The following is a 12,856-nucleotide window of genomic DNA, read 5'->3' as shown; positions in this document are numbered from 1 at the left end:
ACGGGTACGTATGCTAATATATACTTTGATCGATAATACTTTTAATCATCAATAATAATTATGTATAATAAAAATTGATATTCGAAACTATGCATTAAAACAATTCTAACAAATATCCGTATAACTATATAGTCTTTTTCTTATGCATAAATCACAAACATTCGTCAAAAGTCAAACCGTAACACTTAAAAAGAAAAACGGAGGGAGTAATAAGAAACAGATGAAGGCAGGCCTATTTGTACTCCTCTCTCTCTCTCTCTCTCTTTCTCTCTCACTCTCATTCTCATTCTCTATGTCTCTCTCTCTCTCTCTCTCTCTCTCTCTCTCTCTCTCTAATTCTCTCTCTCTCAGTTTTCTAGCACACTCAACTCTCTCCATTGAGACTTCTGATATTTCTATCCTCCATTGAAGCAACTTCTAAGGTAAGTTGTTTCATTTTTGTAATCACCCCTTAAAAATTTATGATACTGTTGGGCTAATTAAAATGTTTCAGTTGTAATTGAATTAATTAAAAAGATTTCTGAGACTTTACCAGCCTTTTCTTTTTCTTTTTTTTTTTGTTTGTTTTTTGTTTTTTTTTTTTTTTGTTTGATTTTTTTCCCCCAAAATTATTGATTTAATATTTTTTTTTTTGTCTAAATAAATTTTCTGAATTTTGCAGGTTATAAATTAAGGAAAATTGGGTTCAACCTGAAGAAGATTTTGCTGGAGAACATAGTTTTGAGGAAGAAATAATTTTGATCAATTTTAATTTTTGTTCTAAAAAAAAGAAAAAAAAAACAATTTTAATTATTTTTTTTTACAAAAATAAAAAATAATAAATGTTTTTTGTTGGAGAGTGATTTTCTAAAGAGTTGAGTGATGGAAAATTACAAAGGAAAATCAATTCCAATTGTAAATGATTTTGGTATCAATAGGCCATGGATTCCATTCACCCCTTTGAATCCTCATCTTGGACCAATCAATGGTGATGTTCAGAATTATTTGTCAACATTTTCTCAACAAAATAATCATGCTCAAACCCTTTTATCATATTCAATAACTCCTCCAGAAATTAATAATGGTAGTAGCAGTATTCCTAGTAGCAGTAGCAATACCAACCATCACCAACAATACCAACACCTTTGGTATGATGATGGTGGTAGATTAATGCAGAGAAGGGGTTTAGAGGATTATCTGCCTACTTGGAATAGCCAAGGTAGGAGAACTAATGTGGCTAATCCTTGGCCAAACCCGACAGTGGCCGCGGCTCAGGGTAGTTACATCAGTAATTACCCTTACTTGAGTTCTTGGGATTCATCAATGCAGTGGACACAAAATGGGGTCGGAGATGGCACATTCGTCGCCGCCTCTGCTGCAGCAATGGAGCAGTTTGAGACTATGTCATATACAGGCCTTTTATGCAGTAATGATATTTCTGGTCTGGGACTAGGAATGGGAAATGAAGCAGTTTATCAAGGATGGGATTACAATCAGTATCCTGGAGGATATTATACTGATGTGTATGGCAACCCAATTTACAACCCGATTTTTGGAGGAGAAATACAAAGTTGTAAGTTTTCTTTTGTTTCTCAAAAGCTTTTGAGTATTTGCTTGTCAAATTTTTATGTAAAATGTGGTTGTTCTTACCATTTTGCTTAGTATTTCACAACATTCTTAGCACACATGCAGACCTCTATAAAGTGGTGTAAATCTGGGTAAAAAGAAAAAAAAAAAAAAAAAAAAACCAGGGATGATTTTAGTGTTTTGTGATGAAAATAATTAGCTGCAATTGAAATTTTAAAAAAATTATCCACATGAAATAGACATTAAAAAAATATTGTTAAGTAGGATTGCACTAGTTCTTAGTTTGAAAAATATTACTCGTAGTTCCTATCTATTTTTTGTCGTGTAGTATGGGTAATTTATTCACTGGTTAGACTATTTTTCTGCAGTATAAAGACTAATTACTATTTAGCCATCTAAATTGAAAATATGACGAATTAAAAATAGTAAATAAAAAGGAATTAGTTTTAATAATCCTAACTTTACACAATTTTCTTTAAATAATCTCAATTGTAGGATGTTTATTTTCTTCAATCTCAATGACCGGTTACTTGTTGAAAATATTATTTTTTTTAATAGAATGCCACATGTCAAGAGCTAATTAGCCAAAAAAAATTATTAGAAAACCAAGCACCTCCCCTTCCTTGACCCAGCCCAACCACCCACCAGAACCCTACCCATCCCGCACCGGAAAACACACCCTCCTCCCGCCAGCCAACCCATCCCGTCGACCCTCCCCCTTGGAACCACCAACCCCATTCCTTCCCCTCGAAACACCCACAAAACACCTCCCCTACCCCTCCAAAAGCCCACAAAACAACTCTCCCACACTCAAAACACCTTGCCTAGGTTATTCGGGGTGGGGGGGAGGGGTTTCGTAAGTGTTTGGAGGGGTGGGGGGAGGGGTTTCATAGGTGTTTGGAGTTATGGGGATAGCGTGGTGGTTCAAGGGGAAGGAGGAGGGAAGGCAGGACAGAAGGGGAGGCTGTTTAGAGGGATGATTGGGTCGGGTTTTCCGGTGGGGGAGAGATTGGGTGGGTGGGGTTTGGGGTTCCGGTGGGGAACAAGTAAGTGGTTGGGTGGAAGTTTTCTTTTTTTTTAAAAAAAATTCTTTCTATTATTTTATGGGACCAATCACAATTAAACATGTGTCACATAACGTGGTATAACATGTCATTGACTTTTGTTGACCACTTGGGAATGGAGAAAGTAAATACCCCAAAGTTGGGATTATCTAAAGAAAATAAAGCAAAGTTGGGATTATTAATATAATTTTTCCTAAAAAAAAAAACCGAGAAAAGAATTAAGGAAAGATGATGAATGGATTCTATGCTTACAAATTGAAGTTCTACTTATATCTTTAAATACCTTTCATTGGATATTACTGTTCTGACATTTCCCTAAGCTGATGCTGAATTACTGACAATAATAAGCAACGGTGTTGTAGGTGCTTCTCCTCATCAGTACCAAAGTATTTACGATGCCAACTCTTCTCAAGCCACAAAGCCCGCTAATGGAAATTATTCCAATTTTGCTCCTGCAACTCCAGACTCTCGGTGGAGAATTGACAGTAATGTGGCTCCAGGGAACTCAACTTTTGGCACTTATCAAAGGCCAACTGAGCAGAACGGGTTGCCAGAACAAGTTAAACAAGTTGCTGCTGCTGCAATGATCAACATTCAGAATGTTCATGAAGGAGTCACCGTTCCCAATACACAAGAACCATCACCTAGTAAGGTCTCCATGACAGTAGAGAATCACAACCCTGACAAGGGAGGCGACCAAGTTATTGACCTAAACAAGACGCCACAAAAGAAAACACGACGGAGAAAGTACACACCAAAGGTCTTGAGCGAAAAGAAGCCTAGAAATACTCCAAAACCTAACACCCCCAAGCCCACTGATCCCAAGGAGAATACACAAGTTAAAAGAAAGTATGTACGGAAGAACAAGGTGAACACACCTTTGGGAACTGCTACAGAAGGAGAGCAAACACCAGCAGGAGCAACTGAAGCAGGAGTGTCAACACCAACAGGAGAAACTGAAGCAAGAGACTCAAAACCATCAGGTTTCGTCGCCAAGTCCTGCAGAAAATCCTTGAACTTTGACTTGAATGGACAAGCAGCAGAAAGTAACTTTCCTCATATGCCAAATGGATATTTGCATGTCGTGCCACAGCCAAACATGTGTGACACTACTCTTAGACAGGGACAAGAATTGATGGTGGAAACATCCAGGGTGTGCACTGCTTATGAGCTTAACTATACCCAACATCAGGAACTCAAAAAATACCTCTCACTTCCCACAAAAGACTACCAAAATAATACACAGCCTGACCTGATTAACCTCCCCAAGGGAATAGATGAGGGTCATCACAGTTTGTTAGGAAACAACACTGAGGTTTCTTCCAGAAATGAAGCTCATTTGGTACAAAGTCCTAATTCAAGCCCTTGTGCAAGTTCTAACGAACAGCAAATTACAAGAGGGTCAAAGAGGAAAAATTCTTGCACGGCAAATATTGCCGCAGGAAGTGTGGATGTTGCCAATCACTGTACCTTCTGGCAGCCAAACCACTCAAATTTTGGAAATGCTACTACTGGAGAGCTTCATACATTTCTCTTTCCCGGAATTTTCAAGAAGAAGAGGACTGAGAAGGTACAAAGGCCACACATACCAAGTATGCCAGCTACTACTGCTTCATCTGAAGATATCAACCTGGTAGCCGACACTCAAAATCATTCAAGAGTTGATCCCAACACATCAAAGTACTACTGCAACCCTGGTTCTTATAGTAATAATGCAGTGTCTCATAATCACGCCAATTTACTTATGGGAAGCGTTGAGAACAGGGTGCAGCCCTTGGATAGTTGGGCTGACACGGCAAAGTTGAAGAAGAAAAAGAGATCAAAAGGCACTACTCGTGTTAGTGATTTGGCCCCACTGAGGGGGAAACCAGGACCCAAAGGTCCTCGCAAAAAGGCGATTAATACTTCAAAACATGCTTCCACAGAGGCCCTAGAAGTTGACAGCACACCAAAACCAAGATCAAAGAGGGTATCTAGGAAACAGAATTCTTCAAACAAGAGGGACCTAACCTTGTATGATGCTAATCAGTCTGCCAGAAAAGCAACAGGTATATATTAGCTAATTGGCCATTTACATCCTCCAAAGAGGAATATAATCCATTGTGCCACTTGCTGCAGGTTCTGTTCCAGCACTACCATGGTTAAGAACTAGCTCCAGCTCCATTGAAGATTTGACTGAAGGAATGAAGCTGCTGGATATCAACAGAGGAGGCTACAGCTTTTCACTTCAAGAACAGAATGCACTGGTCCCATACCGGGCAAAGAAGAAGGTGAAAAATGCAAGAAATGCACTAGTTGTTAACAGGAGAGAAGGGACTATAGTGCCATTTGCTGGGCCATTTGATCCTGTTAGAAAGAGACACCAACGGCCTAAGGTTGACCTTGATGATGAGACCACTAAAGTGTGGAAACTTCTTCTCGAGAACATTGACAATAAAGGTGTTGATGGAACTGATGAGGATAAAGCAAGATGGTGGGAAAATGAACGAAGTGTCTTCCATGGGTGTGTGGACTCATTTATAGCACGCATGCGTCTCGTTCAAGGTATCATACTCAAAATCCCTTTCATCTATTTTTCATTTTTCATTTTTCATCAATATAATAGTCCTATGGTCTATTCTAAAAGAGAAGGAAAATAAGAATCACAAAGAGAGAATCTCTAGTACATTCCTAAGGGGCTGGCATTCCAAGGTTGTAGATCCTAAATTAATACTTAAGCCTTGAAAGGCATACAGATTATTGATTTTTCAGATTAATCTAGACGGATAAATAAACATCTAAAAGTCCAATGGCTAATACAATTAAAACCTTGATGCTAACATTATTACTAGACAATGTAATTTTGCAAAATAAAAAGTATACATAATAAAAGATAAATAACGGTAGAGTTAAAATGCTTAACTTTATTACTAAAAATCATAAAAACAAGTCTTGGAAGTTAATGTAAGATATAATTTATTTGGCAAAAAGATCTGAACACATTAATATGCTAATAATTATGAATAGCAACTACGTCAGCTATGAGTACATTTCATTCATTATTACTAGACAATGCAAAAGTGTACATGATAAAGATGATAACTGTAGAGTTAAATTGCTCAACTTGATTACTAAAAATCATATTACAAGTCTTAGAAGTTAATGTAAGATATAAATTATTTGGCAAAACACATTCATATGCTAATAATTATGTATTGCGAGTACATTTCATTCATTGTGAAAAGAGATTAAGCAAGATCTGAACACAGTCATATGCTAATAATTATGTATTGCGAGTACATTTCATTCATTGTGAAAAGAGATTAAGCATATCAATTTTCAATTTAGCCATGCCATTCAACAGACATCAATACTGATTGATGCATAACACAGGTTTGAAGCCTTAGAAACTTTCATAAAAGTTGCAATTATAGTTTAAGAATTTACCTTCAGCCATAGTAATAAAGTTGATCACTAATGCTTCATACAGGAGATAGACGCTTCACTCCTTGGAAAGGCTCTGTTCTGGACTCTGTTATTGGAGTCTTTCTTACTCAGAATGTAGCAGACCATAATTCGAGGTAAGAACATGCTGAAATAGAGAGATCAATATATTCCATTAAAGACATGCTTGAGTTGAGTACATAATTAACAGTGTTTGGATAAGGAAGGGGAAGGAAAAGAAGGGTAAAACTTCCCCCCTATCCCTTCCTCCTTCCTGTCAAACACCAATTCCATACATCTTCCCCTATTCATTTAATTTAACTGTTATCCCCTGAATTCTTTACCCTTGTCTAATCATTCCCTGAATGAGAAGTATCTTAAATCTTGTTTGATTGCAGTTCTGCTTTCATGGAAATGGCTGCTCATTTTCCACTCAAGTCAGAAGGGAGTGAAAGTACCTTCTCAGTGGAGTCAACAAATACAACTGCTTTGGCTGTTGAACCAAAAATTTGCATTATTGAATCAGAGGAAAGCATTACTTGGAACGAGAAGACAGATAGTGAAGAGAAGGAAGTTGTCAATAGCAAAGAAGTGAGTGGAAGAGCTCCTGGTTCAGTTAGCCCTAAGGATTACTCCAGTGAAAACAGCCAAAAAACCCCCAATAATTCAACAGTTGATAATGCAAATAGCCAGAGTACAGAGACAGAGACAGCAAATGTCTTAGGAGATGACAGAGCAAATGATGGTGCAAACTCATCACAACACTCAGTAGTGTCATCCCAGAACTCCATCAACTCTCCAAATCTGCAGACTGCTGGATCAATGAGCATTTTTTCAGAGAATTATTCAAATACACAGCCTTTAGTAACTAGCGCCCAATCCAATCATTTTGATTGTTCCGTCTCGTTTGTGAGTCGGCTAAAGATGGCAGAGAGTCCCTTCCTTAATGAATCTTACAGCCAAACCCAACAAGATCCGCTAGAGTGCATCAATCATGTAACAATCAGTTCTCTAGAATCACAAGGATTCTGCGCAAACGATGACCAGTTGAATCTGAATTTTCAATCACCAGATGTAGATAGCAGATCTCCCCATACATCAAGAAAAGATGAGAACAGCAAACCAACTGAACAAAGCAATCTGACTAGAGAAGCAGTGGTGCATCATTTTGCACAGGAGAAAAGTTCAGATAGCATTCCAAGATCTTTTCCAGATAATACACACTCATTTCATGTTTATGAGGGTGATAACATGGTGATGCATTCACAAAAACAGTCAATGAAGGAACCATCACATGATGTTTCATCTACAAATGTTCAAACAAGTTCAAGCTGGAAAAGTGCAAAATTGAAAAACGAAGTAACTGCTGATGTTACCGAAAGTACTGCAGAATTAAAAAGGACAAGCAATGATCTGAAAATAATTGAGAAAATATCTGAACAGACATATGCATCAGGTGGAATTTCAGCGATGACAAATGCAAGCACTGGCAAATCTGGGAATGGAAAGACAGAGGTAAAGGCTAATGCATTTGACTGGGATAGTTTGCGAAAACAAGTAGAGCCAAATGGTGTAAAAAAAGAAAGAACAGCAAACACAAGGGACTCAGCAGACTGGGAAGCAGTAAGGCACGCTGACGTAAATGAAATTGCTGAAACCATTAAGAGTAGGGGCATGAACAACATGCTTGCAAAACGGATAAAGGTGAAATTTATAGCTCAGATATTCCACTTGTACAAGTTTATCTAAGTTCAATCACATTAATTGTTTGCATCATTACTCATGTCAAATAATTGTACAGGATCTATTGGACAGGCTGGTCAAGGATCATGGCAGTATCGACATGGAATGGCTGAGAGATATTCCCCCAGACAAAACAAAGTATGAGAAAATATATAATATGTAATAAGATCTCTCCTTAACACCAGCCATGAAATGAACTAACATTAACCACTATAACGCCCAATTTCTTGTTAATGATACAGAGAATACCTATTGAGTGTCGTAGGATTGGGATTGAAGAGTGTAGAATGTGTGCGACTCTTGACACTGCACCATCTTGCTTTCCCAGTAAGTCTACTTACCAGTTCCATTCCAAACAAAAAAAAAAAATTAAATTGAAATTTCATATTGACTGTTGCTATATTCAGGTTGACACCAATGTTGGACGTATAGTTGTGCGGCTAGGATGGGTTCCGCTTCAACCCCTACCAGAGTCACTTCAATTGCATCTTTTAGAAAAGTAAGTTCTACACAGTTTATGTTTATTGCTGCACAAGTGACAATTTTCAAACGATATTAACACCATTTGCTGTCTCAGGTACCCTATCTTGGCATCCATTCAAAAGTACTTATGGCCACGGCTTTGCAAGCTTGACCAGAAGACTTTGTAAAAACAATATTCTCTTGATGAATTTTTTCTCTTTAATTTGATTGCTGGATTCTTGAATGAGTACAAACATTAACAATTGGAAAATGTTATTGAATTTATCATTCTATTTGATGCAGATATGAGTTGCACTATCACTTGATCACTTTTGGAAAGGTACATTGACATTAAAAAAAGCTTTGTAGCCTTTGTTTTCATTATAGATCATAACAGGATTCATTTATATTACATGCAGGTATTTTGCACCAAAAAGCAGCCTAATTGCAATGCATGTCCCTTGAGAGGAGATTGCAGACATTTTGCCAGTGCATTTGCAAAGTAAGCATCCCAGTTAAAAAACTTACCTTACAAGGTTTTGAACAAAACATCAAGCTAGTTGTAACAGCTGTTAGCTCCCTTGAAAAAGCCTCCTTAAAATCTTGGAGAATTTTATCTGCAAAACCTAGCAACACCATACAATGAAGTTTGAGCTAATTTTATATGGTCTATAAAAATATATAATAATAAAAATACAAGTGTTATCCTAGGAAGAGGCATGGGTTAAAGATGTACGATAACATAGACAAATCCTTACATTTCACCTAAAATTATTTTTATCTTGGTGAATCATATATTGTCCTTGGAAGAGGTTTTCCCTCAAATAAAATTTCCAAAAGTGGCAAGGGTGAAAAAATACAATTACAGCTTCAATTCTTGTATTACGCATTTATTTTAATTTTGACTATTAAAAAGTGATCATGCCTATGGTATATATTCGAAATTTCTAAGGTACCAGAGTGAAACAATTGAATACTAGATAAGTTATAGAGAAGACCTATTTGTAAGCATAGACTAGTATTGCCAAACAAGTTTCCCATATTATACATAAAGCTGCTGTGTGCCTTATGTGTTACTAAACATTTATATTTCGGTAATATTTGTTGTTTGCTGCAGTGCTAGATTTGCCATTCCAGGGCCAGAAGAAAGAAGCATTATGCCTTCAAGTGGGGGCAGTTCAGCACCTCCAAAATCCCAAGCTAGCACCAATCCTTTGCTTTTGCCCCCCTCTTATTCACAAAGCAACTGCATTAATGGTGCTCCTATAAGTGCAGTTTCATCTTCCCCACTGGCACTACCCAACCCACAGACTCGACTGGAGAGGCAATCTGAAATTAGGAACTGTGAACCAATAGTGGAAGTTCCTGCATCACCAGAACCAGAACCAGAACCAGAGCAGGAACAAACATTATGTGATATTGAAGACACATTTTACGACGATCCAAATGAATTCCCAATAATTAAGATAAATGAGGAACCATTGTCTCGGACTCTAGAGAATTGCAGGGATAGAAATTCAAGTGCCTTGATGGCTTTAACACCTGAAGCTGCTTCCATTCCAACACCAAAGCTCAAGAATATAAGCCGACTGAGAACAGAGCATCATGTGTAAGTTAACAACTCCATCCAAATCATGTATACTTGGAATGTTACTGTAACATAAATTCAAGATTTCCTAGTCTAGGTTAATAATTAAGGCAAGTTGGATGTGGTATGAGTACCTCCCTACTCCCCATTTCTTATCTTTTGCCTGTTTTATCGGGTGAAAATGTTAATGAAATAAACAGAAACCACTTAGCTATTTCTCATGCAGGCTTCTAGCTAAAACTTTAATGTATACACACGCTTTCAACTAGCAGTATGCAATTTACTAAAAAAAAACTTATAAATTCAAGTCCCTTCTCAAGAAATATATGTATGTTTTCTATGCAATTTACTAAAACAATTTTATGTTTTACCAACTCTTTTCTGTATTACATTTGCAGCTATGAACTTCCCGACACACATCCTCTCTTGAAAGGGGTAAGTTATTTTTAAATTGCATTATCTGTGTACACTTTTTGCCTTGGTTACTTTCTCACTGTCGCTGCACAATTTTAGTTGGGAAAAAGAGAGCCCGACGACCCATGTTCATACCTACTTGCAATATGGACCCCAGGTAGGTACAATTTGTTTACATATATCATCACAATGATTCTACTGAGGACAGTCAGGGGGCTAGTCCCATTCCAGTTTTCATCTCAACAACTTACATCAGAGATGCTAATTGATGGCCAAAACAGGTGAAACTGCAAGCTCTATTGAACCTCCTGAAAGAAAATGTCACTCTGAAGATCCCAGCATATTGTGCAATGAGGAGACATGTTCTTATTGCAACAGTCAACGGGAATCAAACTCCCAGACTGTACGGGGAACACTTCTGGTAAGAGATTAAAACACAAACTGCATATATTGTGTTTACCTTCATTTGACATACTATGTCATGTAGAGTACTAAATCTTGCCTCAATTTTTATATTCAGATACCATGCAGAACTGCAATGAGAGGCAGTTTCCCACTTAATGGAACATATTTCCAAGTGAATGAGGTAGGTTCAGTCAATTGGGTACATAAGAACTAGAAATTTTGGCCACTCATTCTCCCACTCTTAGCTAATTCAAATCGTATGCAGGTATTTGCTGACCATGACTCCAGTATTAATCCAATAGCAGTCCCCAGGACTTTGTTATGGAACCTTCCAAGACGTACAGTTTATTTTGGAACATCAATTCCAACCATATTTAGAGGTACTGAAAGAATAACTGCTTTTACTACACACATGTGAGGATATTCTTTGTTCTAATTTCTAAAATTTACGTCCAGGTTTGACCACTGTAGACATTCAACGTTGCTTCTGGAGAGGTATGCAACTATGGTACTAAATCCTTAAGCAATTTAATCACATAGATTCCCCTCCCCTCTTGCAAATCTTTCCATATCACCACACAGATAGTAGAAGCATGAAGTATGAATCAAGAAAGAGAACTATACTTCTGACACAATAATATTGATAAAGAGGAAACCAAAAAACTATTGCTAAGACTGTTTGCTTCTTTCTCTCTATACCAGTTCCCAGACCCCCTAAGGTGCTAAAGATTAGTTACCAAAGTTAACCATACAGCAACATGCTTTTAAACAATTATTTCCAATTTAATCTTGAGCCCAAATAGAAGAACAGATACCAGTAATGCATATACCAAAATTCCTTAATGCTACTCTTTATTTCCTTCCATGTATTATTAATATCCTTGCTGATTTCCCATCATGAACAATCTCTTAAACTGCTTAAAATTGTTGGCATAGATTGCAAAACTTGGATTCTTGCACATATTTAATTTACATATTGGCGTTCATAAAATAAAAGAGAATATTTTGGCCCTGTGAACCTCAGTTGCTTCAAACTTAAATTTCAAAGTTCTCAAATCCTTTTGACACCTGATCAAGAGATAGCTTAAAGCTATGTTGATTCAGTAAATATTCATATAACCTTGATTGGCAAATAGTAATAGATAACAAAATAGTAAAAAGTAGAGGTGATCAAAATTTGAACCAGGTCGGGCCTTGGCATTAAAGCTCATGCCCAAAACCACAAAAAAGTAGCAGGCTTGTTAGGCCAAGCTGGGTTAAGCCAGGTTCGGATTTTTTACTAAAAATGTAGTTTTAGGCTTGCCCAAACCCACATTTTTCCAAGCTAGGTCATAGTTGATCACCTCTAGTAAAAAGTAATAGCAAATAGCATTTTCCAAATTTTAAAAGCATTTGGTATATTAACAATAATAAAAGTAAGTTGAGTCATTTGAAATCAAGAACTGAACAGAAGAGTAAGAGTGCATTTTGCCTTATATAGTAGCATGAGGTAAATGATTGATATGCTAAATGATAATGGTTCCCAAGGAAAATCTACTCATCAATATGCTCCAATTTGCTTTTTATCAAAGACAAAATCAAAATCTAATCTACTAATGTATTTACCAAACAACGCATATAAATTATACTACAATCTATTCTACCATATACCTGTTTCTTTTTGTTTAACTTTTATATATTGACACAAACAGAAAAAGAAAAAACAAAAAGCATAACAATGAATTATGTTGTGTAAAATTCTATGTACACCACTCTACCTCTATATCAAATTTAAATGTTCATGCATAGTTTTAATGGCTATGCAGGATATGTTTGTGTAAGGGGATTTGACCGAAAAAGAAGAGCACCTCGTCCACTCATAGCCAGATTGCATTTTCCAGCCAGCAAGACTAAGGGAGCAAAAGGTAAGACGCATGATGAGTAGGTGACCATGAACTGGCTGTTGGAGTCACAAAAATATCAGCGAGGTTAAAAGAGATAACAGTGTCGTCTGGAATTAGGAAATGTATTGAGATTGTAAGCAATTTATAAAGATGCTCCAATTGAGCAATTTAAATTGATGCTCCAATTGAGCAAGTTTCTGCAGTAGAGGAGTAAAACATAGAATTGCGATCAACATATGTGAGTACAGTACTTCATGACAGACAAATTGAGATTCAAAAAAAAAAAATGTTCTCAGTGAAATTTCAGC

The 12,856-nt window shown here is 36.9% G+C and overlaps 1 protein-coding gene across 1 annotated transcript; it reads left to right on the top strand.

Annotated features, from left to right (window-relative positions):
• The first annotated feature begins 861 nt into the window (after window positions 1-861).
• On the top strand, window positions 862-12,606 carry LOC145600494 (transcriptional activator DEMETER-like). The gene is made up of 19 exons (XM_081656382.1): window positions 862-1,552; window positions 2,993-4,678; window positions 4,749-5,174; window positions 6,100-6,190; window positions 6,452-7,757; window positions 7,855-7,934; window positions 8,039-8,123; window positions 8,204-8,295; window positions 8,374-8,442; window positions 8,562-8,598; window positions 8,678-8,760; window positions 9,376-9,867; window positions 10,245-10,281; window positions 10,360-10,417; window positions 10,542-10,681; window positions 10,781-10,846; window positions 10,931-11,045; window positions 11,122-11,160; window positions 12,471-12,606. Exons 1-19 carry the CDS (start codon window positions 862-864, stop codon window positions 12,587-12,589), a joined length of 5,712 nt encoding a protein of 1,903 aa, XP_081512508.1. The 3' UTR covers window positions 12,590-12,606.
• The last annotated feature ends 250 nt before the right edge of the window (window positions 12,607-12,856 follow it).

Source organism: Chenopodium album, chromosome 21 (genome assembly GCF_948465745.1).
Source record: "Chenopodium album chromosome 21, dcCheAlbu1.1, whole genome shotgun sequence".
Taxonomy (NCBI): Eukaryota; Viridiplantae; Streptophyta; class Magnoliopsida; order Caryophyllales; family Amaranthaceae; genus Chenopodium; species Chenopodium album.
The sequence above is the reverse complement of the archived record's forward strand: the minus strand, read 5'-3'. Positions and strand labels throughout refer to the sequence as shown.